The sequence below is a fragment of the Ursus americanus genome, chromosome 3 (assembly GCF_024610735.1).
Source record: "Ursus americanus isolate L20-20 chromosome 3, mUrsAme1.1.p, whole genome shotgun sequence".
Taxonomy (NCBI): domain Eukaryota; kingdom Metazoa; phylum Chordata; class Mammalia; order Carnivora; family Ursidae; genus Ursus; species Ursus americanus.
The window spans coordinates 81,670,820-81,698,595 of NC_142129.1; the positions used below are offsets into that span (position 1 = coordinate 81,670,820).

A 27,776-nucleotide genomic window follows, 5' to 3' on the forward strand; every position below is an offset into this window, starting at 1 on the left:
CTTTTATCAGCTATTTTCCATATTTCAGATAATTTCAGGAAACCTTCTTCCAATAATTATGAGGCAAAACCACTACTAATTTTTATGTTCCCTAAACTCCAAATATGGACTCTGAGTTCCCTCAGCACCCATTACTCTGTCAGGTCCTGCTACTGCTACTATTGTAATTATTACTGACAGCAATGATGATGATGGTGATGATGGTGATGATGGTGATGATGGTGATGATGGTGATGATGTCACTGATGATGGTGATGATGGTGATGATGTCACTGATGATGGTGATGATGATGACAGAGCAGCAACAGCAATAATAGTATTCAGAGTGGCTCCTAATGTTTATTGAGTGCCAAGCACATCAGGCACTCTACATTTCCATTCCTTATAACATGGTGCAGGATAAAAAAACTGAGGTTGGTCCTAGAAAACCCAAAATTCAAATCAGGTTTGTCTGACGCCAAAGCCATTCTATTTCTGTCAAATATATCTATTTATATACTTAACTTGATTTTGACTTAACGCTATTACAGAAAGGTTGGTATTTCCAAACTACAACTCATATGTAAGCAAATTTTACATATTGTAGTTTTAGATAGCTTTGGAGCCTTGGTTATTTTGATGGAGGATAAGAAAATTTGAACCTGCCAACTCAGGGCTTTTTTCTGCCCTTTTTTAGTTTAAAATAGCCTTATTGAGAATGGGGGAGGGAGGAGGGCACCAGTCTGTCAATATTAAAGCTCAAAATCTCTATCAGATTTTTTTTTCCCTAATGGGTCTCTTCTCTCCTGTCATCTAAGATGGAACCATGTAGTAGATGAGTAGGTATCCCTATGGTAATGAGGATGGGTCTGGGGTTAGGAGCTGTTCTTGGTCTTGCTGGTCTCTGCTGCAGAATGGCTTACATCAGAATGGTTTTGGCCCTTGTCTAGAGTTGTAAGGACTCCACACCCTGAGTCCTGTCTTCCAGGGCTTTACACCTCCATGTCCTACTCCCATCCAAGGCAAATGGAAGTTAGACATCGATTCTTAACTCTTCCTTAGATCCCCACTGAAGCAGACCTGAATTTCCTGAAATAGGTGAGTGCTTAAATAGAGGGAGAGTCACCCACTGAGAAATGTGAAAAAGAAAGGTGTGTTAATATGTTTTTAAAACTATCATTGTGGATTACACTTCCACCCTGGACTGTGTGCCCTGTGTGTATCAGAGGTGATTCTGAAAATGCCAGCTTAAAGAAGACTCTGAGACTATGAGTGAAAATGTCGCTTAAGACCTTGACCCAATTATCATATCAATTAATACTTTAACTAGTGATGTTCTGTGTACAAATTAATATTTCCAGTGTTTTTTGCCTCAAAAGGCCATTACAGATCAAAAATTATTGATTCCCTCGATTAGACCATGTGGCCCTCTAGAATGCTCTGAGTGCTATTTCTTCACAGTGCCCCTGCTTTTGAGAAGTTTGACTTTATAGTGTTGAGTCTTGCAAAGTTGCTGAGTCCCACATCATATCACACTGTCACTGCTTGTATGATTTCTACCCAGTCCGATGTTACCACAGGTACAAATCACAGCTCCACTTGAGCCTTTAACATTTCCTGGAAGCCTGGCATCTAAGACACGCCTGCAGGGCAGCCTAATTTGTGGGATTGACTGGCTCTTTCCATGCCAGGGAACTCAAGCTCGGACAGACTCTAACAGCTTTATAAGAGTAGTATTTTTCACTGGGGTGAAGCATTTTCCAGGATTTTCCCAATGTTTTAGGCATCAGGATACCTTGCAGACCTATCAGGCATCATGTTTTCTATTCCAGGTCTTTTTCTGCAGATAGCATTAGGAAACCCAACCCTCAGCTTTCTCTTTATGTCTCTCTGTTTCCTTCCACCGTGATGCAAAGCAGTAATGCAGTATCTGCTGTTAATTCCAAATCCTCTAATTTTTTAGTATTATTATATCATGCCTTGCTACCTTATTTTTTAATTTTATCAAAAAGGATTTTGTGTTTTCTTAGGGTGAGATTCCATTTCCCTATCCCTATATCTAATCCAGTCCTTCGGTCTGAGAACACTGCCAAGATGGGCCAGAGCTAAGTAGGTGAACATTCATGGTCCATCACAGCGGCCAGATCACCGGGAAAAATGCCCTGCCCTCTTTTGTGCTAGGAACTTACTAATGACCTTCTATTCTGTTTGTATGTGGATCAGGAAATTCAGGATTTGTATTAAAATTGCACCACTTTCCCCTTTTAGCAAAGCCCCATGCTTGAAGTGAATGCTTATATAGGAAGGCAGTGCCAGCACAGTCTATTATAAATAGACGCTTTGCTGCTTTTTCATACTGCCTGGAATTATGATGATTGGAAATTAATTATAACCTAACTGAAGGTGTATTTGTAACATTTATATCATTCACCCACTTCAGATTTAAAGATGCTTATGTCAAGGCACCTGGGTGGCTCAGTCAGTTGAGCATCGGACTCTTGATCTCAGCTGAGGTCTTGATCTCAGGGTTATGAGTTCTAGCCTCATGTTGGGCTCCACACTAGGCAGGGAGCCTACTTTAAAAAAAAAAATGATGCTTATGTCCTGTCAAGTCACCATTCACAATACAATATTGCCAAGATGGGGTGAGGGTAGAGATTGTGATTCCAGTATCTCTACTTAGGGATCTAGCTAAAATAATCTGGACAGGAAATTATTTTGGAAGAGAACATTTGGACAATCCCCCACACACATCTGGCTATAAAAATATAATTTAATGTTTGAATGTGGACATTTCTGTCATTAAATTTTAATAGGCAGCAGTAGTGCCTTAGATTAATACCAGGTAGGGAATCAGAAATCTCATTGTTACAGTTACACTGAATATTCAACCTCCTCCTTTCATGCTTTGGGAAAAGCAGTTCCCTGCCTTATCTCTCAACTCACACTACCTTTGACACTCTGATCTATCTGTGACAGGTACTGCTGAGAAGTAGATATTTTCTCCACCTGGAACAAGTATAGAACAGAACACTGTGAGCTTGGTCAGCCTGCCTATTCCGTTAATGTTGAAAAATATTCCACAACACAGATAGAAAATATAGAAGCTATCCTCAAGTTATCCTCTTTTCCTTCCTCTCCCCAGATAATGTTGACAATTAGTATTTTTATTGATTTTTCTTTTTTCAGTGTCCTTTTCAAAAATGAATATGAACTACTTCTTTGTTCTGGCAGAAAAATCACAAAGCTCAGTAGACCAGATAAAGTGAGACTCTATGACAAGCCTACATCACTCCAGTTTGACAAATATCCAGCTTGCTTATCTATAAAGCATGCAAGTCTCTTAGGATCCATGAGTATCATGGCAAAAGGAAAATGATGCTACTATTTAATGGCATGTAGAACTGTCATAGTGCTTCTTGCACCCAGGATTGGTAGGAGGGCCTCAGACAGCACCATCACAGAGAGCTCACTCATCCTTCTGACATTAGTTAGCAACCCCAGATCTGTGCTCAGTCTGATCCATTTCACTGGTCTAAGTGGCATTTTAATTAAACAGTGCTCTGAGGCTGCATATTAAGTAGAAAATGAAATTAGGGCATATTCCTAAGTGGAATTCTCCTCATCTAATATAATAAACATAAGTAAATTTTAAATTTCATTTTTCCAAGTCCTTAACTGTATTGATGTTCAATATATAGTTGTCCCCAGAGATTTTAAATAGAACTTTCTTGTATATATCAAATTCTTTCAATTTAAAAAGACTGTTCCACTAGAAAAATGACATCTGTTGTGTGAATTCACCCCAAAATACCCAATTGTCAAGTGCATTGCTGACTTATTGAATTAGGATTATTTAAATCAATCGTAGTGAATTATACCCATGAAATGTAACAACCTGTGATTCCAAGCTCTTCAAAAATTACCTGAGGGTTTAGGTAGAATAAAATGTACATGTATTTCTCCTAGTCGCACGTATCATAAAATATAATGAATTAATAATTAGTGAAAGTTTTTACAGGCTGCCTCTGCCTGTTACCATCATTTCCGAGGATATTAGGACTCACTCCTGTACCCTCACACCCTAGCCCACTGCTTCCCTCTAAGTAGATGAGCAATAAATATTTCTTGAATGAAAAGAGGGGCTCAGAATATGTTACATTATAAGAGCTATATTAGGGAATGCCATCAGTGATTAATTGCAAATTTCACTTAGACTAATACATCCAGATCTCATCAGAACACTTTGAAGCACAAAACCATAGAATATCCTATTGAAAGCTTATCATTTCAGGGGCATAAAAAGAAAATGGCAATCACAGCCACCATCAAAAAAAACATGGTAAAATGTGGCCATTTCCCTCAGTTATTTTTTTCTCAATCTTTAAAATCTCCATTGATAAGGCACAGTGGAGCATTAAAGCAAAATTTTGATTTTCTTTTCTTTCTCATAACCTATCCCGGTTTTCATCTTGACTCCCTGGAAAATGGTAGCTAAACAATTCTTAAAGCCCCCATTATTTATCAGTGTTCACTCTGAATCAACAGTTAAACTACAGAGACCCTTCTAGCATGGGAGAGCACGCTATGAGCTGTTTAGCTTCCAGACCTTGCACTTGTCTGCACTCTCCAGTCGGTGCTGTGTAATCTGCTCAGCGGCCCATAAAGCAGACTGATCTTCCTGTAGGGGAAAATATGACAACTAAGGAGGAAGAAAGCTATCTCTCTCCAGCCTCCTACTGTGGGCCTGACCTCTTCCTTAGGCTTTCCCTCTTCAAAGCCTTACAGGCCAAGATTCATGTATGACCTCATCTCTAAATAAGGCCTTGTACCCTGAAGCCAAAATGCCATTCCTGGTGAATAGACCCTCCCTGAAGAAACACCTGCTTGGAGTTACCCAGCTTTTGTAACTTGCCTACTGCAGTAACTTTACACCTTACATTGCACTGAAAGCCAAACGCCCAGTGTCTACAATAGCTCAGAGATTATTATGGTTCCCTAGAAGGACATCTCATCATGAATGGAATCCACCTCTGCGGCCTCCACAATGTCCAGAGAACATATGGGCTCTCTAAGGTCACTGTCTGCTTAATAACATTTATCAGTGGGGGAGAATTCCACCAAAACTATCCTTTCAGAGACCTGTGCCTCCCCTCTGAATTAGTAAATTCTAGTCTGGCCTTAAGTCGAAATCATGACAATTAATGTTGACCCCCCCCCATACTCTTGAAACTTTTAGTTTTGTGTTTTTTCAAATAAAAGCACATTGGCGTGGTTTGCAAAGAAGCCTCATTCCTTTCCTGTTCCTTCGACCTTAATTAAATTCTCACCTCCTTTAATTAAACAGTTTCTTTAATTTCTGGCTCTATTTCTTGCATACTTTTTTTTTTTCCAAAAATAAGCAAAGGAAAGTTTTTGTTTGGTAAAATATCCAACAAATCACTATAGCAGAGCATAGAGATTTTTCTTGTAAGTTTTGCGACTCTGCACACATTGGTACACCCTGTGTGTAGACTGTGTTCTTTTTTGTTTTTGTTTTTGTTTTAGACTTGTTCTCTGATTGGATGTTGAGATTGCTTGCTTCCATTGCTTGCTAGGAAAATAATACTGCAGTGAGTAACCTTGTACATTTGTGGGGTTTTTCATATTATTGAAGATGAAACTTTAGAGAAATTTCTTAGAGGAATGATTGTTGGATCAAAAGGTAAGATGTGTCTATTTCATGCCAAATTCCCCTCAAAAGAGGATGTGCCATAATTGATCATCGCCAGCTTGGTCTGAGGGGGGCCGATTCCTTCACAACCCTGCCAAAAGAATTTGTCCTCCAGCTTTGGAATTTTCACCAATCTGGTAGGTAAGGAGTGGTATCTCACTGTAGTGTTAATTTGCAGTTCTCTTGTGATAAGGCAATTGGGCATCTTTTCAGGTGTAAAGGACATTCGTGAATACTTTTTGTGAACTGTCTGTTCCTGGCAGTTGCACACTTCTCTGTCAAGTTTTTAGTCTCTCCTTTTTTTTTTTTTTTTTTTTTTTCCTTTTTTCACTTCACTTTTTAGAAATTCTTTATGGGGGTGCCTGGGTGGCTCAGTAGGTAAAGCGTCCAACTCTTTATTTCAGCTCATATCATGATCCCATGATCTTGAGATCGATCCCCAACTTGGGCTCTGTGCTCGGCAGGGAGTCATCTTCTCTCTCCCTCTGTCCCTCCCCCTGCTTGTGTGCTCATTCTCTCTCTCTCTCTCTCTCTTAAATAAATAAATAAATAAATAAATAAATAAATAAATAAATAAATAAATAAATAAATATTTTTAAAAAATAAAAGTTCTTTATGAAGGAGAGCAGCCCTTATAACGGATACGTGTTACAAATCTTTTTCTCTCAGCTTGTCATTTATCTTGTCACATTGACTTTGGTGTTTTGGGCTGTACAGAGATTCTTTTTTGCTTTTATGTACTCAAATTCACCAAGTCTCAGCCTAAGAAAGCCTTTCCTCACACCGAATTTATAAAGAAATTTATACCAAGTATTCTCACATTGTTTGTTTCTTCTCCATTTAAGGTTTAGTATGGTACATTGACTAAAAATCTGTTTAAGCTTCTCCATCTTCACTGGGGCCAATCTTGATAAATTGCATTTTCCTAAGAAATTATCCGTTTCATTTAGATCTTCAATTTTGTTGGCATAGGTTTGTGTAACGTATTCTACAATCTTTATGGTTTCTTCCCTTTGTCCTTTCTTACTTTGTTATATGTGACTTATCTTTTCATCTTAAATTAGTATTTATTTTGCTGATTTTTAAAATGAAACAGCATTTTGATTACTGTTACTATTTTTCAGTTATCCGCCATATGAAGTTTTTTCTTTTTATCCTTTGTATTTCTTTTTTGTGTCCTCCCACCCCCGCCCTAAGGAAATTCCTTTGTTCTTTTTCTAGCTTTTGAATTAGGAATTCACCTTCATTTTATTTATATTTATATATATATATATATGACATAAAATTTTCTCTGATCACTGTTTTAGTTGTACCTGACAGATTTTGCTGCTTAGTGTTTTCATTCTCATTGCTTCTAGAAATGCTACAATTTCAGTTAACATTTCCTTTTTGACCCAGAAATTGTTTATTTAGAGTTTCTAATTTCTAGATGAAAGTTCTTTTGGTTATGATTTTATTATTAATGTCTAGATTTTATTGCATTATGGTCAGAGATGACTGTATTATTTCTGCTTTGTGGAACTTAAGACGTTTTGTAATGTAATATGTAGACAATTTTAGAGAATGTTCTGTGCGTACTTGAGATGAATATATATTCTCTATTGTGAGGTATAAAACTAGAAAAAGAGATGGGGGAGAACTAAAAGATTTGCCTACTTAATTATACTACATTTAGTAGTTCTTCTATGTCTGTCATTTTGTCAGTTTGACCTATCGTCAGCTGGGAGCAGTCTTAAATATTTGTCATTAATGTATTTCTATTTCTTCTCACAACTCCTATAGTTACTGTTTTATAAAGGTGGTTTGTATTATTTATCATACAAATACTTACTATTGTATTTTCGTTATGAATTGTGACCTTTATGGTTATAAAGTAATGAACCTAGAGTTATTTTGTTTAAATATATCTAGTCTTTACAGCACAGAGTGGGGTTTTTCTTTATGAGCTAATAAGAAAAATTTAAGAGAAGTAATTTGCATTCATTTCTATATTTTATCTGTCTTATTATTTTTTGTTATATTTATTGACCATATCATGTTCTATTGATTGTGGTTTTTTTCTCTGTGTAGTCTGTTTTCTTTGGGGTTTTCTTTGTTTTGGTATTTAGAACAGCCTGTATTTGTGTTCTAATGTTTACCTTTATACTGATACCTTTTATAAAGCCCTTGTTCACTTGCTGGCTTTAAGTGGTATTCTGACTCCCACCTATTATCAAAGCAACAATTAATCCTTGTTCCCACCTTTGTTCTACATTGATATTGACAAATATATTGAATGATTACTATTAGTCCTTTTCTCCACTCATCTCTTGGTTAAATTAAGGTTGGTTTAATTAAGTAGGTACCTCAGGAAGTTTTCTTGGATACAGTACTCCCCTGAATTTTTGCATATTGTAAACTCATGCGTGTGTGTGTGTGTGTGTGTGTGTGTGTGTGTGTGTTGATACTTGAAAGATAGATTGGCTGGATATAAAATTTGGCTCACTGTTTGAGATTCTTTGCAATGCTGCTTCACTATTGTCTAGCTGTGTATATTGTTCCTGAAATGTGATATCATCTTGATTTTTTTCCCCATTGTAAGGAATTTATCTTTTAGCCAGTTTTTCCTCAGTCTTTTAAGTCTAATGGCTTACTGGTATATATAGAAATTGACTCTTCTGGGACAATGTTTGAAGTACATGGGAAGCCATTTCAATAGATACAGTTATTTTATTTCTGGATTATAGTTTCAAGTATTAGTTCTATTATTTTCTTCTTCTTCATGTATTCCAATTATACATATACTGGATTATCTTTATCCTCTATATTAATGATTACTTTCTGATTCTTTTTACCTTTTGTGTATTTCATTTTGTTCTCTTCATTATTGTCATGTCTTTCCTCAATGATCCCTATTATATTTTCAATAGAATCTATTTTCTCTTGGGCAGCTTATAATTTAGTTTTAATTTCAAATAATATTTTTTTAAAAATTTATTTTCTGATTTTGGTCAACTCTGTCTTTATGCTTTTTGTCTGTTCAGAGCTTTTAAATTTTTGATTCAAAAGTTTTTCTGTGTTTATAGAGCTTGTTTCAACATATCTTGAGATTCTTTACAATTTTTCTCATTTGTGGTTTTGTTTTCTTTTGATGGAGGAGAGTGAATTTACGTTAGCTGTATTACTATGACTCTTCTGATTTCTTAAAGTATGAATATTATCTGCTATTTTCTATTGATTTCGAACTTTTTTTTCTCATAGACCAGCACTAACAGTTTTATATAAGCAAAAATAAAGGATTTTGGTGAGGGACTACATTCCTAGTTCAGGAGCACCCTCTTCTGTTTCTTTTGTGAAGTACTGATTCTTTAGTGAATGACATCTTTTTTTTTTTTTTTCATGAGAGAGTACTTTGTATGTCTTATGGTCCTAGAATTCTGTTTTGTTTCTGCAGATGCTTAATTTTTACTTCATGCTTCTTTCTTATCATAACCAAATTTCTAAGAGCCATTTCCTCCACTGACATCAGCCCCCTCTTCTTCTTAAGCAGAGCCTTCTCAAGACTTCTCATTCTGCTCACTTCCAAAGTCCTTGCATTCAACCTCATAGTAGCTATGTTCTGTTCAACCAGATCTGCTGTCAGCATTTCCCCACTCAGGAGAGGAATCTTTCTGAGGGTGATTTTGTCTGTTTTTCCACTCCCAACTCCTGGTGCCCTCTCCTTTTTTCTGCATACTCTCCACCTTTCTGATCTAGAAGGGGCTCCTGAGCTGACTCTGATGGTTTGGGGCATTTATGTCTGTACTTATATATAACTTTTGAGTTCATTGTATTTTCTTTCTCCTAATGATGTTGTAGGTATGCATTATGGATGGTTTTATTGCTCTCTTTGTGGATATTTATGGCTTTTCAGGGCATGCAGAGAGGTTGAAATTTACATGTCAGCCTTTACGGTATAGGAGTCCAGTATGCTTCAATAAATAATTTGAAGTGGCTAATGATGAGAAATAGATAGATCAATGGATGGATTAGCATAGACTTAAACAGGTTAAGAGGAAACTGGAGTTGTATATTTCAAAGTTCTTGGCACGTATTTGCTTTCCAGATCTTACTTTATAGCCAGACCTTTCTCCAGAGCTCTAGTAATTTAAAGAAAAACACTAGGTTCATCACGTTTTGACCTTCAAGTGAAGCTTGCAAACTTAAGCCAAATATGACTTTTTCTGAGTCTTTACTTTACCAGTCTTTACTTTTCTTGTGCCATTCCTTCCAGCCACCACTTCTTGTCACCATCTCAAATGGTTACAGTACCCTGCCATCTTTAAGTTAGCATTGCAAAAGTTCACATCTATATTTGCTAGCTTTTTTCCACGTCGGAAAGGGCCCTTGAATGCCCAGAACATTATTGAGTGCGCATTTCTTCATCTGTCAGTATTGAATGGATTTTGTTAAAAATTAGAATGTTTTCAGGATTTGCTTTTATAATTACAAATTCATTTTTGAATACAGGAAAAGAAGAGATGAAAACGTAATAGTTTATTAGTCATCTTTTGTGTATTTTATTCTTGCACAGTATTCTTCTCTTCCTTTTTTCTTTTTTTTAATGTTTTTTTATTACATTATGTTAGTCAACATACAGTACATCCCTGGTTTCTGATGCAAGGTTTGATGATTCATTAGTTGCGTATAACACCCAGTGCACCATGCAATATGTGCCCTCCTTACTACCCATCACCAGTCTATCCCATTCCCCCACCCTCTCCCCTCTGAAGCCCTCAGTTTGTTTCTCAGAGTCCATAGTCTCCCATGCTTCACTCCCCCTTCTGATTACCCACCTTTCTTTATCCCTTTCTTCCCCTACCGATCTTCCTAGTTCTTATGTTCCATAGATGAGAGAAATCATATGATAATTGTCTTTCTCTGCTTGACTTATTTCACTTAGCATTATCTCCTCCAGTGCCGTCCATGTTGCAGCAAATGTTGAGAACTCGTTCTTTCTGATAGCTGAGTAATATTCCATTGTATATATGGACCACAACTTCTTAATCCATTCATCTGTTGAAGGGCATCTCGGTTCCTTCCACGATTTAGCTATTGTGGATAATGCTGCTATGAATGAACATTGGGGTGCATATGGCCCTTCTCTTCACTACGTCTGTATCTTTGGGGTAAATACCCAGTATTGCAATGGCTGGGTCATAGGGTAGCTCAATTTTTAACTTTTTAAGGGACCTCCACACTGTTTTCCAGAGTGGCTGCACCAACCTGCATTCCCACCAACAATGTAGGAGGGATCCCCTTTCTCTACATCCTCTCCAGCAATTGCTGTTTCCTGCCTTGTTGATTTTTGCCATTCTAAGTGGCGTAAGGTGGTATCTTAGTGTGGTTTCGATTTGAATCTCCCTGATGGCTAATGATTTTGAACATTTTTTCATGTGTCTGTTAGCCATTTGTATGTCTTCATTGGAAAAGTGTCTGTTCATATCTTCTGCCCATTTTATGATTTATTTGTTTCTTGCGTATTGAGTTTGAGAAGTTCTTTGTAGATCTTGGATGCCAGTCTTTTATCTGTAGCATCATTTGCAAATATATTCTCCCATTCCGTGGGCTGCCTCTTAGTTTTTTTGATTGTTTCCTTGGCTGTGCAGAAGCTTTTTATTTTGATGAAGTCCCACATGTTCATTTTATCTTTTGTTTCTCTTGCCTTTGGAGATGTGTCATGAAAAAGTTTGCTTTGGCCGATGTCATAGAGGTTGTTGCCTATGTTGTCCTCCAGGATTTTGATGGATTCCTGTCTCACATCGAGGTCTTTCATCCATTTGGAGTTTATCTTTGTGTATGGTGTGAGAGAGTGGTCAAGTTTCATTCTTTTGCATGTAGCTGTCCAATTTTCCCAGCACCATTTATTGAAAAGACTGTCTTTTTTCCACCGGATGTTTTTTCCTGCTTTATCAAAGATTACTTGCTCAAAGAGCCGAGGGTCCATTCCTGGGTTCTCTATTCTGTTCCATTGGTCTATGTGTCTGTTTTTGTGCCAGTACCATGCTGTCGTTGTGATCACAGCTTTGTAGTACAGCTCGAAATCTGGCATTGTGATGCCCCCAGCTTTGTTTTTCCTTTTCAACAATTCCTTGGCGATTCGGGGCCTTTTCTGGTTCCATACAAGTGTAAGGGCTATTTGTTCCAGTTCCTTGAAAAATGTCCTCGGTATTTTGATCGGGATAGCATTGAAAGTGTAGATTGCTCTGGGTAGCGTGGACATTTTAGCTATGTTAATTCTTCCGATCCATGAGCATGGAATATCTTTCCATCTTTTTGTGTCTTCCTCAATGTCTTTCAAGAGTGATTTATAGTTTCTAGAATATAGATCCTTTACGTCTCTGGTTAAGTTAATTCCAAGGTAACGTATGGTTTTTGGTGCTATTGTAAATGGGATGGATTCCCTAGTTTCTCTTTCTTCGGTCTCATTATTCGTGTATAGAAATGCAAGTGATTTCTGAGCATTGATTTTGTATCCCGCCACATTACTGAATTGCTCTATAACTTCTGATAGTTTGGGAGTGGATTCTTTTGGGTTTTCCATATAGAGTATCATGTCATCTGCGAAGAGAGACAGTTTGACTTCTTCTTTGCCGATTTGGATACCTTTTATCCCTTTTTGTTGTCTGATTGCTGTTGCAAGGACTTCTAGTACTATGTTGAATATCTTCCTTTTTTCTAATAAAAATTCGTACTAAGGACTCTCGTATAAACTCACTCATACTCCTAATGACTACTAAAACTCCTAAGAACTACTTGGAAACAAGTTATAATTAACTTTTCCAGAAAAATTTAATTATATTTCCTAATTTGTGTACTGCAAAAATCTAATAAAGATTGGAGGAAAAGATTTTGCTATGAGTATTAGCTATTACCACATTGTATACTATACTTGAGATTATTTGAACTAGGGAAACTTTGTATGTTTCTTATGTTCTGTTGTAATGCCATTACCTCTAAAACACAATAGCAAGAGTCTAAATTTTTAAAAAGTTAGTACAAAAAAATAATATAGGGTTAAAGAAGATGGTTTCTCATTCTAGTCTCTGTCCTTGTTTCCAGTATTTTAGTACTTTGTATGCTTCCTAAATTCATCTGCCTTTCTGGCTTTGGAGAGAATTTTAAGCTGCCCACCAGGATGGGCCTCCACACAACCTTATTGAGTTAACATAACCCATGCTGTGGCTCATACAAGACAGTGCCCCCCGCAAAAGGAAGAAAGCCTGACTTTGAGCCATATTATTGAATCTGTATTTTCCAAGATTCGAGATGCAGTAAGACTTAAACATAAATGTATTTACCTAGTGTCTCCAGGAAGCAGAAAGATAGGCAACAGGAAAAAAACAGAACCAGAGTAAAATAGCAAAATTAAAAGTCTCTTGAAATTGTCTGTTGGAAAAATTCCACATAATATAAAAGAAGAAATAAATACAAAATCCTACATTCTCATTTTGTTTAAAAAATTAACGTTATTCAAATGAGTTCGGTGTTACACATATTGGATGGAATATTAATGAAGTGTAAGTAGAAGTCATCTACTTGATATGGAGAGTTGGTAAATAGCTTTTTTCCGTGTTCATTTTGAAAGTATTTCAGACTTCAAAAAAAATTGCAAAAATACTACAGTGTTTCCATGTACCTCTCACCCAGCTTCCCCTAAAGTTAACATCTTTTGTAAGTGCAATTACTGAAGCTGGGAAATTAAAATTCATGTAGAGTATTAACTAATCTATAAACCTTACTTGAATTTTGCCAGTTGTCCCATTAATGTCCTTTTTCTGGTCCAGGACCTGATCCTACAATGCATTTAGTTTCCCTGTCTCAATAGTTTCCTTCATACTGTGACGAAACCTCAGGCTGTTTTTCTATTTCATGACCTTGACACTTTTGAAGAGTACTGACCAGTTCTCTTACAGCATGTCCCTCTATTTGACTTTGCCAGATGTGGCTCTGTAGCTACCAAAAGGGCACAGCTGCCAGCCGTAGCCGATTATTCTGTGGGTGGATTCTTGACCTGAGGGCAACCATTACCTTGATCTCCCAGGTCAAGTAACTTGAATCTGTTTTGAAGAATATGAGCTGGATTCATGAATCCTTTGGGGAAATAGGTCACAGAATTGAGAAGGTCGGAGATCAAAGCAGCATTATCAGTGCCTGAGATAAAAAGTAACATAGAGTCACATATGGGGCGGCCATTCCAGGTCATAGGCAAGACGAGCAAACAGAAGTAAACAATCAGTAGAAAAGAAAGAAGAAGTACACAATGAAATGGAACTGAAGGAAAAACAGAAAAACAGAGAAAAGCGGCTTAGTTCAAAAAACTGAGTGAGACAAAAAGGATCTTTCTGAGATATCCTAAGGTAGTGTATGCTAGATTTCTCACAGTACAGTATTCAGGTCCCATTTCCAAAAGAAATACTGTCCTTGGATTCTGCAAGTTTCCCAGTTGCAGCCTGAAAACTGCTTCTCATGAGCTCGCATAAAGGAGTCTTGGTTTTAGGCATTGGAAATGGACATAACAAACAGAAACAAACAAATACATAAATTGGAAAGAGCAAATAAGTAAAAAAATATAGCCTGGTGGCTGTGCCAGAGTCCAGGCATAGCTGGATGCCTCTTTTATCTTTTGATCCTCTTACAGTCTGGACTGACTACAAGTTAATCTTGACAGTAACACAGACTTTTGCAGAGTGGCTCATGATAGGAATATCTAATCACTGAATTTGCTCCATGGTTCCATGGCCTGAAGAAAATCTCAATTAAAATAGTTTTTAATGCAGCATTAACCTTGTTGATCTCAAGTGTTTATTTTCCCCTCTTGCACAGTATATGTTATTCTTTCATTAGTGTGACCTTAATCATCCTCAAATGTGTCAGGTATTGTTGAATACCATTCTCTAAATAACCCAGGACCCAAGAGCTCCAAGCTACATGCTTGCCTAATTGAGCAAATAGTACAAAACTGGAAATTCTTTTTCTCAGTTGTTAGCTTAATTTTAAATAAAAGCAATTGGTTTTTAAAAACTAATTCAAGTCCAAATAGTTCATTTTCACAGTGAAAAATGATTCTTAACTTTCTTAGCTTTTTATCATCTAGGTATATACTATTCAGCTTATAATCTTAAGTTTATTTTATGGCTTGCCTTCTTATGAGTGAAGAAAAACTTGTGGTTTTTCATGAACATTCTAGTCTTTACCTTTCTTCGCTACTCAAGAAAACATCATTAAAGATACACACAAGTGCACACACACACACACACAGCATTTTATTAATTGATTGTAGATTTGTATACCCATTCTGCCACATTTACAAATGAACTGATGTGTGTATCTATTACTGGTTTCTTGTAACATTCATCCATTAATTCCTTGCAGATATTTAAAATGAAATGAATAACAGCTCTTTATAACAGAAGGTTAGAGCTACAATGTATCATCTTGTCCCAAAATAAATAAATGAAAAATTAATAAGTTAATAAAGTAATTAAAATGCAGGCTCTGAATTCAGACATAGGAGTTTAAAAATTGACCCATTAACTGTTAGAACCTCTTGGTACCTCTATTTCCTCATCTTGTAAATTTTGAGGATTAAGTCAAGTCAAGTCAATTTTGAGGATTAAGTGATTTGTTTTTTCATAGTGTACCTGAAACAATACCTGGCACATAGCATTTAGCTCTCACTATGTTTTTCTGTCTCTTCTCACCTTGGGCCAAATGTAGTAGAAAACATAAAAAAATAAGATTGCAATTCATATATCTGAAATAAAATGTTTAATAAAAATTACTTTCTCCTCCCCCCAAAAATGTGAGTCACGGATCACTAATAGTGAAAATGCTTGAAGTATTTAATACTTAGAGTATAAATGTTTACAGTGTGTATTTTGTTTTGGAATGATTTAATAATTTATTTTGGAAATGTGGAACAAGCAAGCAAACAAACAAAATATATTGATATGTAAGGCAAAGCAGATCAGATTCCCCCTAAATTCTGATGAATACTTTGTGGTGTCAAGTAGGGCAGGATGCTAAACAAATAGTTTGCTTTGCAAATCTACAAATCTACAAATCAATTGACTGTACTTTTGCGATGCATTGCTTAGAATTAGTAATTTACTCAAAGCATCAAAGATGAGGAATAAGTGAAGAAATAGTTTACATTATAAAATGTAATTTTAAAAATTTGACCATGAAATATTTCCATTTAACAATACCATTAAGACACCGGACTTAAAAAAAAAAAAAAAAAGACACAGGACTAGTCACAATAAAATTAACCATGTTAGCTATATATTAATGTGATTATTTTACATATTATTATATTCGTGAGATGATATTAAACCTGTTACAACGATGAATCCATGTATTCAGCCATATTAATAATAAATAGTCATAATATCAGTTGCTATCTTCTGTATATTCTTTTACTTTAGCTGCTTATAAAGGGCCCTCAGCAGATATCTGTCAAATGGATTCTTCTTTTTAATAGCCAAATTCTCCAACAGCTTGGGGGATTTGGTGGAAACCATCTGGACTGTTATTATCCTTAATCTAAATTAAGTGTTGTTTATGCTGTGCTAGACAGAGTGTCTAAATTGATATCTAAATTGGTTAAGATCACTGAAAGCAGAATATAAGGATTTTAGATTCCGAGTTGCTGTTAGGGTAAATGAGTTAACACATGGAAAGCTCATCAGTACCTTGATCATAGTAAATATTCAGTAATACTGTTATTATCATTTTGAAAGAAAAAATTCTTAAGGTATTGTATGTTTATTAAGACATGACTAATGCAAGAAAAATAAAGTCATAGCCTAGACTTCATGTTAAAACAAACAAACAAAAAGAAACACTAGAAAAATATCTTCAGTATTTAAGCTAGGCTCCAATGACAGAGCCATACAGGGAAATACTGAGAAATTTACCAAATAAAATTTAAGACATCTGTGTTGGGGCACCTGGGTGGCTCAGATGGTTAAGCATCTGCCTTCAGCTCAGGTCATGATCCCAGGGTCCTAGGATCAAGCCCCATGTCTGGCTCCTGGCTCAGCAGGGAGTCTGCTTCTCCCTCTGCCTCTCCCCCTGTTAATGCTCTCTCTTTCTGTATCTCTCTGTCTCAAATGAATAAATAAAGTTTAAAAAAAAAAAAATCTGTGTTAAAATGTTCAACAAAATTAAATCTAAACAAACTTAAAAACATATATGCAGCATGTGATTAGGGATTAATATCCTTTATAAGTAAAGAACTCTTATGAATTGACTTTAAAAAATGAGAAAGTTACAAAAGAAAAATAATTGCCTGAGGATAAACATAAAAAATGTTTGAACTACCTAGCAATCCAAGAAAGGTAACTTAACACAACGACAAGCTGCCATTTTAAAATCAATTTGGTTCGTTTTTAAAATGTGATACTATAGTACTCTGAATATCCAAAAATTCAAAAGCTCTAAAAACTGCCTTCTGTAACTCATTTGGCAGCAAAATGTAACCTGACTTGGACACTCTGGAAGCAAAACGGTGCTACCTGATATGAAGCACTCCTTATTTGTGCCTTTTAGTACAGATCACATAATTTTGGTTGCATAAATACTTGTGTGTTTGATTATGAACTGCTTCCACAGACTCTGCTCGGAGGGTTATGGGATAGAGGCATTTGCATCATGTTAACTTCTGAAAATCAGAAAAATTCTTAATTCCCAAACCTAACTGTACCCAAAAGTTTTGGATGGAGAACTGCAGACCTGCATTTAATTTGACAGTACAGAAAAACAAAGTTATTCCGAAACGCCCAGTGAGATTACAAACTGTTCTATTTTGCAAGTGGGACAGTGATAATCTGGCAGTTTATATCAAAAGTCATAAAAGGGTATATGCCCTTTACTCCAGAATTCACTTCTAGGAATTTATTATTACTAAAGTACTAGGAAAATGATGAAAGATTTAGGTTTTAGTAAGTCCAACAGATGGTATATAACAGGTAAAAACTGGAAAGTCTCAAATATTCAGTGACAGATGAGGTGGGGTCATGCAGGCTCCAGCCACACCACAGCGCACTGCTGTGCTGATTTTAGGTGATACTGTACAGTAATGCTCATTCACGTTGAAGATGCCTTTGGTATCTTATTAGTAGAAATATCAGGCTACAAAAACAATATGCACTGTATGATCTAACTTCTTAAAAAATTATTTGTATTTATCTATGTCTAAAAATATTCAAAGGATATTCACCGAAATATTAACAGTGGTTATCTCTGGATGGCAACATTGCAGATGTTCCTAATTTTCTTTTTATAACTTTGCCTTGTCTATAGTGAACATGTGTTATTACTACAATAATAAAATTTTAAATTTCATTTAAATATATCATTTAAAGCATGCCAATATATCTGACTTAGATTCCAAGTTCTCTCTCTATACATAATTAATATCTATCAAGAAAAATATAATATCCATCATATTTATGGGAGTTAATAATTATAAAGGCTCAGTGTATTTGGAAAACAGTATCATAAAGCAAAGCTTTGTTTTCAAATAGCATGTTTTTGCCTTTAAAGTAGAAGCATTTACAGTATTGCTGATATTTTAAATGTGTATGTATGAAAATTAGCCGTGAAGAATGGAAAATATGAACCATATTGCCAAGGAAAATAGGTTTAAAATTTTAGACTTTATTAAAAAATATGCCCAGAGAGTATATTGGCAGCATTCAAATTCTGACCCATGTGGAGAAAACAGCAAGCTAACCATCTTGAATCATGGGATGTCAATTGAGAATTTATAATGCCTTTGTTTCAGTCATCAGAAACAGTTTACAATCCTCGGAAATGTATTTTGACAATATGATCTTTATCCTGAAATACTCCTTTTAACAATACAAATAAATAAGAAAACTGTATGCACTATCAGGAAAGCAATTTGCCTTCTGTACTGCCTTGAGTGGTGATAACACGAGGACGTGCCATCCTACCGCTTGGCATGGGATAAACAGCTAGACCCAGCGGTGTATCTGCAGAGAAGAGAGCTCTGTGTTTTAACTGCCAATTTTTAAGTCAGTGCTTCTTATAGTTCCTACAATATGCGTCAGAAATTTGGTGCTGACTCTGAATGCTTTATTCCACTTTGGTAGACTACGTCTGCAATCCGTGAACAATTAAATTGTATTACTTCTTATTAGAAATTGTGATATCTGTTGCTTCTTTACTGAAAGAAATAATTCTTTATTTTTCAGAGCTTCCATATGGCTGGGAAAAAATCGATGATCCCATATATGGCACTTATTATGTTGAGTAAGTCTTTAAGTTTCCTACTAATTTGTTATTAATATGTGGTGAAACTGTGTTAGTATTTCAGTTATTGAGAATGTGTGGCTAGGAGCCCCTTTACTTCCCTTTCATCTTACTTTGAAGTATCCACAAAGACTCTAGCAGCATCAGCTAGCTGTCTCTTCCTTCTCCAGCTGACTAATTTGTCATTCTTTTCCTTTGACTCATGATTCTAAAACACCAATTGGAAAAGTGTTTCACACTGTCCTCTAAATGAGTGATAATTAAAGATATCAAAGTAAATGCCCTTCATTTTGCAATCAAAATGTTGGGAGCTGACTAGTTGTGCAAAAGAGATGTTCTATTAAACTAGATTTCAAAACCAATTAGATGAAGCAGCCATACTTTCCAGTTGAAGGATGAAATAAAATTCAGATCTTTTTTTTTTTTCCTCTTTTAAGGCGCCATTTCAGATCAATAATATTCTTTCTGTAGATTGGACTTTTATGTTATCTAATGAAGGTTGCATTGCTTTAATGTATCTTAACATATGAGTTATCCCCTCTATCCATTATTTTTTTTTTTCAAATAAAGCCTCTATTAGGGATTAAATTATATACACATTAAGGAAAATCAAGTAATGTTCATAATTTCCAAAAGTTAAATATGCAGCTTGCTTTTCTAGAACCCCCACTTCTGATAGAGAATTTTTTTAATTCCTCCTACTATGTAATGTTGTTAATGTCATCTGGGTGAATAACAAAGCCCACACAGTGCTGATGAAAAGTGTACTACCCAGGAAATGCAGAGACTGAAACACTAAAGGTATTCACATTATTTATTAGGATCTAACTCTGTTTTCTCTAATCACATTCTGTTTAACAATAATAATCTAGATGGTCAAGGGTTAGAGATTAATGGCATTATTGCTAAATTGTTTTGCTAACAATATCTAGTCACTGAGGTTTTACTAAGTGTCAAGCCCTTCTTTTTGCTGGGGAGGTACTGATGAGGAAGACCTGTGTGCTTCCTCATGAGCTTCCTTCATCTTTCTCATGAGCTTGGATACTCTGACCACCATCTTCATTTGGAAGAGCCCCAATTTTGGCACCACAGTCTGTCATTTCCAGTCAAGGTGAATTCACCTCATTTACCAATGCAATTTTCATATATAGTAGCTAATGCTCTGATGTCAGGTCGGTACTCAGTAAATGCAAAAAGTAAAATAAATGCCTGGTGGTGTCGCTAATTGCAAAAATAAAGGGACATCACTTGCATATAGTTATAAGACACCCTGGGCCCCCTACATTGCTAATCAATTAAAATGCACATATTTTAATAATAATATAGCTGCAGTTTCTGGATAAATGTACCAACATTACAGGTTTCCAGTAAATGCTAGCTAGTCTTAAGTCACTGAATCAGGCTGTACTATGTCTAAGACTATTACAGTTGAAATCCAAGGTAGTTCCATGTAAGGAAAGAGAACTGAGGGAGGTGACAAACCGGATCTCGTGTTTAATACACTTCCTTGCAGAATTCATTGAATGAGAATTTTAATTTTCTTTAGTCCAGATATAAGCAAATTCCAGTAAGAGCAAGATAGCAAATATCCTGTGGGGCCATATGACCTTGTCACAACTATTCAACTCTGCCACTGTAGCTTGAAAGCAACCATAGACAACACTTAAATGAAGGGGCATTAGCTATTGCCGAATAAAACTTTATTTACAAAAATACGCAACTGGCCAAATTTGTCCTACCTACGCCCACCCAGTTCTAACTCTTCAGATTCTCCTTCCATGTTCTCAGCTGCTTTCAGGCTGGCTTCAATGTGGAAAATAATACTTAACTCAAACCTTTCTTCACTTCCTTAATTATCTATCATAGAGGTGAGACACCCAACACATCAGAAAGCAATGCTTCCTACCTTCTCTTTCATAGAAGTGTGTGTTCTTCATGTAAAGAGCTGCAGCTGGTGGACCCCTTGTAGTTAATTATTGAATTGGACACTTAACTGTGACCCTAAAAGATAATTGTCCTCATTATTTTTATACTTCAAATGATTGTCTTTTTTGTTTTTGCTTACATTACATTTCTGTCTGCATTTCTCCACTTCATTTTTCATGTATTCACTTTCGTAGTGAGAAATTGTTCATAATTTAGCCAGTCATGTCTTATGTCATTAAATCAGTCTAACATATTTAATAATTTTAGATTTCAAGTGATTATGACATCATAGACATGGGTCTTAGTGAGTCAGATTTAACTTTCTTCAGATTGCATCCAGTTCTACTACTTGTCATGGTTTTTTCTCCATTACAGGATTCCATAACATATACTAACACCAGTAATTAGATGTGTGGGTATATCAGACGGACTAGAAAATTGAGACAGATAATTCAAACCTAAAGATAATTTTAAGTAGAATTATATTCCAATATTGCTCAGAAACGTCTTTGGAAAAAACTCATCAAAATAATTAAAATATCTCAATTTATTCTATATAATGTAAACATAACTTGAAATCAGGGATATCTTCCATCACAACAAGGACAACTTGTCCATTTTACCTGAAAATATCTATTTATGTAGTTTGTTTTAACTGTTCAAAAAAATGTGAATTGTATCTCCATTACACTATTATTTTCACAAGGTATATATTAGTTATAAATAGTAGTCTTGTTGGTGGAAACTATTTGAATACGTATGCGAACATAGTGGTTGTCACTTTCAGCGTATAGACTATTTTTGTTAGAAAAAGGCCACCAATTTCTTATCGTTAATTATACAGAAAACCAATAATTGTCTAGTTTAAGGTAAGTTTCTATATCAAGTTTGCATTATAGACATCATGAATATAAGAATTAATATGCCTAGATAAGGACACTGTTTATACTTTTAGTGATAGCATTGATGTCAATATCTTGGAATCATAGAAATTTGTCATATTAATATTCAGTTAATGTAACGAAGCAAGGTGGTCTTCATTGTAAGTCTGTAGTCAAGAAAAATGTTGATTCACTAAGTCCATTCATAATGACAGACAATGGGTTTTCTGTAGAGCTATCATTTTTGATGTTCAATTCCACACTCACTTACACAGTTAGAGGCGTGATTACAAAATATGACAAACATTCCACCTTCCCACCTAGTGGCAAAAAAAGCTTGTGCTAAGACACTGGAAGTCTGACTTAGCAGTCAGCTGCTCTCTTCAAACAGACTAGCCCCTGGGAGCAGAAGTTGCACCGTGGCCCTTCTGTCGTCAGCAGGTCATGTCAGGTTGAAATGAGCCCGTGCCTCTGCATAGTTGATATGCCCTCTTCTCCTTGTCAACCCCAGACAAGCAGATAGGAATTCCAGCAATCAACAGCAGAAAAGTGTTTATACAGCTTGAATTGTTTTTGACCAGCAAAACCGACTTTTCCTCTGTATGCCATAATTCTGTTATAAGATGATACATTTAATGTATTCAGAAGTCAGAAAAATCGTCACCACCATCATTACCGTATCATCAAAATAGTTAACATTTATTGAGGGCTTAGTATGTGCCATGAACTAGGCTAAGTGCTCGACAGTCTTTGCCACATTTATAATCCTCACTATAGCGGTAAGGATGTAGATTGTCTTAAGTGTACAGAGAGGGAAATGCTGGCTGAAGAAGTTAAGTAGCTTACCCAGTATCACACGTTATTGAGAGGAATGGCTGTAATTTAGACCTAGGCTCTCTGACTGTAGAGCTTAGACTCCAGACTCTGGCTCGAAATCATCACCTGGTAAATTTAACATTCAAAATCTGTAGTATTGTAAACAAGCCTCTGAGACTCATCACTAAGAATGAGGGGTCCCTAGAGAACATCTCCTCTCTGGCCCACCTCTAGTACAGTTTCACAGTCACAAAGATGTCCAACAAAGGGAGGTTGTGCTGTACACAGCTGGGGAGACTGTCTTCTGACCCAAGTATTCTGAGCCTTTCGCTCTATTACCAGTGACGCGGGAGTGACTCTAGACAAGATGGCCACTGGTAGTAAGACTTGCAAGGCCTGAAAGAAGAGGGGTTCATACTGGGTGGACCTTAACATAGGGATGTTGGCACTGGTTGGAGCAGTAGGGGCAACCACCCAGCTCTGCATTTTAGAGAACAATGAGCCCCACTCAACATCTTTCCTTATTTCATCTGCAGACGGGCAGATGGACCAAGTTTCTACTCTGTGGAGCAACAGAAAGAAGTTAGCCCAATTTTTCCTGACAGACACCAAATCCATGAGAGTACAGCACTTAGCAATGTATTAAGAAGTCTTGAAGTTGCTAACTAGAAATGTAACTGTCACTGTTCATAAAGAAAGAAAAATTCAATGAAAAAAGTGCAAAATGTGGAGTTGAACAGCTGTGACTTTTGTACAAATGTGGTTTTTTTTCTCCTCTTTTGTGAAATTATGTATGCTGGGTACATTTTGGTTTCAATGGCAGTTACACAATTTGCTTAACTAGCTAGTCCAGAAGACACAATTTCCTGGAACAGCTTTCATGCAAAGCTGCCTCATCTGGCACAGACGGAGAAGCAAACCATATAACTACAGTTAAAATGATAGTGGGCACTGACAGATGTGATTCTCATGTAAAGGTTTTACAAGTTTTTCATGTGATGTCACACATCTGCTACTATAAAGTGTTACTTGTGTACAATTCCAGAAAGTCTGAAAGATACCGCATAATATCTTCAATGTAACATTAAATGTAAAAGGAAAATCACGTTCATTTCATGGTTAATGATGAGCATTCGTCATGATGTTGCAAGTTGGAAAGTAGCTAGAGAGGATTTCAGCTCTGTATCTTATCCTAAGAATGCTTCTCTCCTTCATGGCTTTAAGTAGTTTTCTAAATCTTCCCGGGAAAATTTCCTAACTTTAGAATTTCTTACAAGTCAGATGAATGTAAAACATTTCTAATTAGAAATAAACAGAAAAAAAATACCCTTTTGAACCTTGTTTGTTCTTAGAGAATTGTTTTTCCGATAGTGAAAGTTAATTTTTCAAACTTTCAGCTTTTCCCATCAATCTGCAGACACTAGCGAACTTTTCTTGATGCTTTTTAGACAGTTGTTTAACAAAGAAATCCTTTCCTCGACTTACAAGTTTATGTCATAGAAGGTACTAAACTGGAATGCCATTGTTGGTGAAGTTGCTCAATGGTATTCTATACTAGGGTGAGCTCCAGATCTTGTCAATAACACGCGGCCACATCAGTTATTGTCATTTAGTAGCCAGGAGTATGGGTTGCAGAGTGTCACGGTGCCAACCCTGCATCTTCCCAGCTGTGAGATCTCCAGTAGACAGGTTATGGAGACGGAGGATGAAAAGGAGGAGAAGGAGAGAGAAGGGAGAGAAGGGAGAGAAGGGAGGAGAGGAAGACCTTTTATTTTGCACTTACCACATGCCAATTAGTATTCTAAGTGCTTTACATATACTAACTCATTTAATACTCACACACACACACACACAAACCCTGTAAAATTTGTATTGCTATCCCCATTTTATAAAGAAACTGAGGTACAGATAGTTTTACAAGTACTAAATAATAGAGCTAGAATTTGAACCCAGGCAGTCTCATTCCACAGCTGGCGTTTAGCAGTTAACAGGTATATAGTAAGTGCTCAATAAATGTTAGTTGTTTTTATCTTCTATCTCCCAGTAACATGGATAAGGCCTTGACTTACGGCATTACTTCTGTAGCTCATTCGTGATTACAACATGCCTCCCAAAGCGAACAACTCTAAGGGAAACTATTTGATTTTTAAGAAATATGTAATTTAATCTCATGGTAAGAGCATGCCACATGGCATTAAGACTGCTGTTCCTTTAGAATTAGTGATAATCCCATAAGCGCATTGAAATGATAAAGCAAGGACTGAAGAGCAGGATGTTTCTGTGGCTTCCAAAAGGGTTGAGATTTCAGAGTAATCCATAAGGATGTTATTTTTGTCATAATTATCTATAGTACATGTCATCTTATATAGCTGGGGATTTGTGAAAGTAATAGTAGAAATAATAATGTTTAAGGCACTATTTTAACTTTTAATGTACTTTCACATCCATTATCCCAAATGACAGTCACAACATTTACAAATGAGGGAACCAATCCCCTAGGACTTCATTGAGTCCTCCAAGGACAAATGGCCAGTAAGGTTGAAGTTTGATGAAGGCTGATGCCCTGTAGAGCTAAGAGGGACCACTCAGTAGAGTAGCTCTGTTTTTACATTAATATAAAATGTCTACCCTTTACAAAATATTTTCTCATATTTATTAAACAAGCATAAATCAGTTCACTTCACAGTCAAACAAAAGGAGCAAGTGTATTAGAATAAATATGGAGTACCTGATTTCTTCTGAACTACAGGAAGCTCTTTTGTGCTAAGTCAACAGCCTTCCATTTTTACCTTCCATGCCCTGAGGCAGGCCAATTTCATCATCTGTGGCATCATTCCTTTCAGCCTGGAAGAAACAAGCAATCTAGCGTCATAAGTGAGGGACACACCCTAGCTCCATGCATGTGCTCTTTACATTACACTAGCATTTCTGATAGTTCGTAACTGGCGATTTCTATTTACCTCCTCTGGACCACTTACTGATATTAGATAAATTTCAATGGCTATTAAATTACACTGTGGTTCAACCACAGATTGGTACAAAGGCTTATGGCTTTCTTTTACTCTTTATGCCAGAGCCCCTCAAATATTTTTAAACTGTGATCCATTCAATCAAAATGAAGTCCCAAGTCCAATCCTCTTACCACGACCATCCAGTCAAGATCTGAATGCACACCCCTCATCCACTGCTTATCTGAGATTAGAGATAATTTTTCATGCTGTGAGGCCTTTCACCACTTTTGGTTCGTTCTCATCTGAACAAAATGTGTTCTATATTCTAGTTACCTTCTCCTCCCCTGAATGTCTTTTCAAATGAAGGAAAGAAAACTTGACTCTGTCATTCAAAACACCCTTGCTAGCAACTGTTTGCTCTCATAAACCACCTTATTTAACAAATCTTCGGATTCCGATAAATAATATTTTGAGCATTCAGAAGTTTAAATTGGTTTAATTGCAGGTGGAGTTTTACAAATAACAATGAATTATTCACCCATGGCATCAGAGTTACATATAAATGTTAAGAAAAAAAGATATTTTTTACAATTCTAATGGACTATTTTCTTTGTCTTGAAGTCAGTAATAAAAGACAGGGGGGTTACTACTCCAGCGTCACTTTTCTTTGAAAATATATTTGTGAATATATTCATAAATACTTTGGGAGGAGTTGTTTGTTTTTAGGCATTTTTTATGAATCTAGCAGATTAAATTGGGCTCTTGGTTAGGTGCTTTTGCAGAGGTTAAGCACAGGCACATAGCCCAGTAGTACAAAGCAGGGGAACTTAGTGGAGAGGCAGTAATGTGAGGGACATAGTCCCTAAGCCGTCACCATCCCAGGGAGAGAGGGCAGAATGGTCAGAACTGGAAACACCAGGCTGTGTGCTCCTGAAGAAAGACCATGCTTCCTCCTCCTCCCCCATTTTTATAGGACCATGAGAACTTGAAAGTAGCCTTATGAAGTCAAGAAAGATAGTCTGCATTTGGGGGACTGCTGTTCAAGGGAGTCGCAGACAACCTTTTGAGCCAGATATGAGCTGTGTGGAGAGTATTATTCCTGCACTGAGAAGACCCAGAGCCCTGTGGGAAGGGCCATCCCTCCTGCTGGAGGAGGGGACCCCAGTCCAATTTGGTCATAGCGAGGCAACCCAAAGAAATCTGCCGCCATCTTTCACTGGACAATCCTGCTTTCCTCTTTCCAAGACAATGTTATATAACACATAAAGAAATCATTGTTATTACTCTAGAATGTGTGTAACAGTTAGTTTATGTAGCTTAGTTATTCTCTCTCTGGCTTAGACATGCTAGGCTTCTTGTGGATGAACTGTGGATTGTTGTCTCATGCTCCCGATCTGTATCATCACATACTTTGGAGTCCTATCTTAGACTGAGACTAAGTTCTAAAGTTAGCACATGAAGTGAAAATTGCATAGAGTCAAAATTATCCTAAAAAATCCCTTGGAATCACAGCATGTTGAAAACTAGCATAGTGAAACAACACAACCATTTTTCCCCTTTGGTGTTAGAAAAGAATTCTTTCTGGAACTAAAGTATTTGGCTGGCATTTAGGTCTTTTAGAACTTCAATAGATACATAACTGGAATCACATTCAGCTCAGGGAGATGCTAATACTGGCAGAGGGATGAGGGAGCTTAGTCAAAACAAGGAAGTGGCCGATTGATGTCCTTCTTTGGGCAGTCTATTATTGAATACAGTGGAGGATGGTCACCCGAAGTGGGTAAAATGTAATGCCTTCCACCCCCACATGAGAACTTTAATCTCATCTCTTTCAGTATGCAGATAATGTTTTTCACAATTCGTGTGGTGTCACAGACCATGATGTTAGTAATAGCTGTCCTTTTTGCATCCATGATTTTGAATTCACAGGCGGGTAGAAAATTACACTTAACCTCACAGGCTTTTATCTGTCAAATGAGTGGTTTGGATTAGGTGATTGCTGAGGTCTTTTCTAGTTCAAGGAATATCCACTGCACCTGTGTTAACAAGGATAACTTTGGCCATTTTCCTGTATGAGCCTCATTATTTTCTCATTATAACTGCTGATCAAAGAATACTTAAAATGTGAAAGCATTTTCTTTCAATTTCCACTTGTTATTTGGCTAAACAATAACATATATATTACCATTTTAAAATTTTTATTTTAAT

General features: G+C 36.4%; 1 protein-coding gene across 9 annotated transcripts in view; it reads left to right on the forward strand.

The window, feature by feature from the left end:
- MAGI2 (membrane associated guanylate kinase, WW and PDZ domain containing 2) overlaps nucleotides 1-27,776 on the forward strand; it is a 1,265,804-nt gene that overhangs the window by 946,842 nt on the left and 291,186 nt on the right. For all 9 annotated transcript variants that reach the window (XM_087861146.1, XM_087861140.1, XM_087861142.1 and 6 more), the window contains one exon: nucleotides 18,937-18,994. In XM_087861146.1, the coding sequence (XP_087717272.1) occupies nucleotides 18,937-18,994 (58 nt within the window). The remainder of the gene's footprint in view (nucleotides 1-18,936; nucleotides 18,995-27,776) is intronic.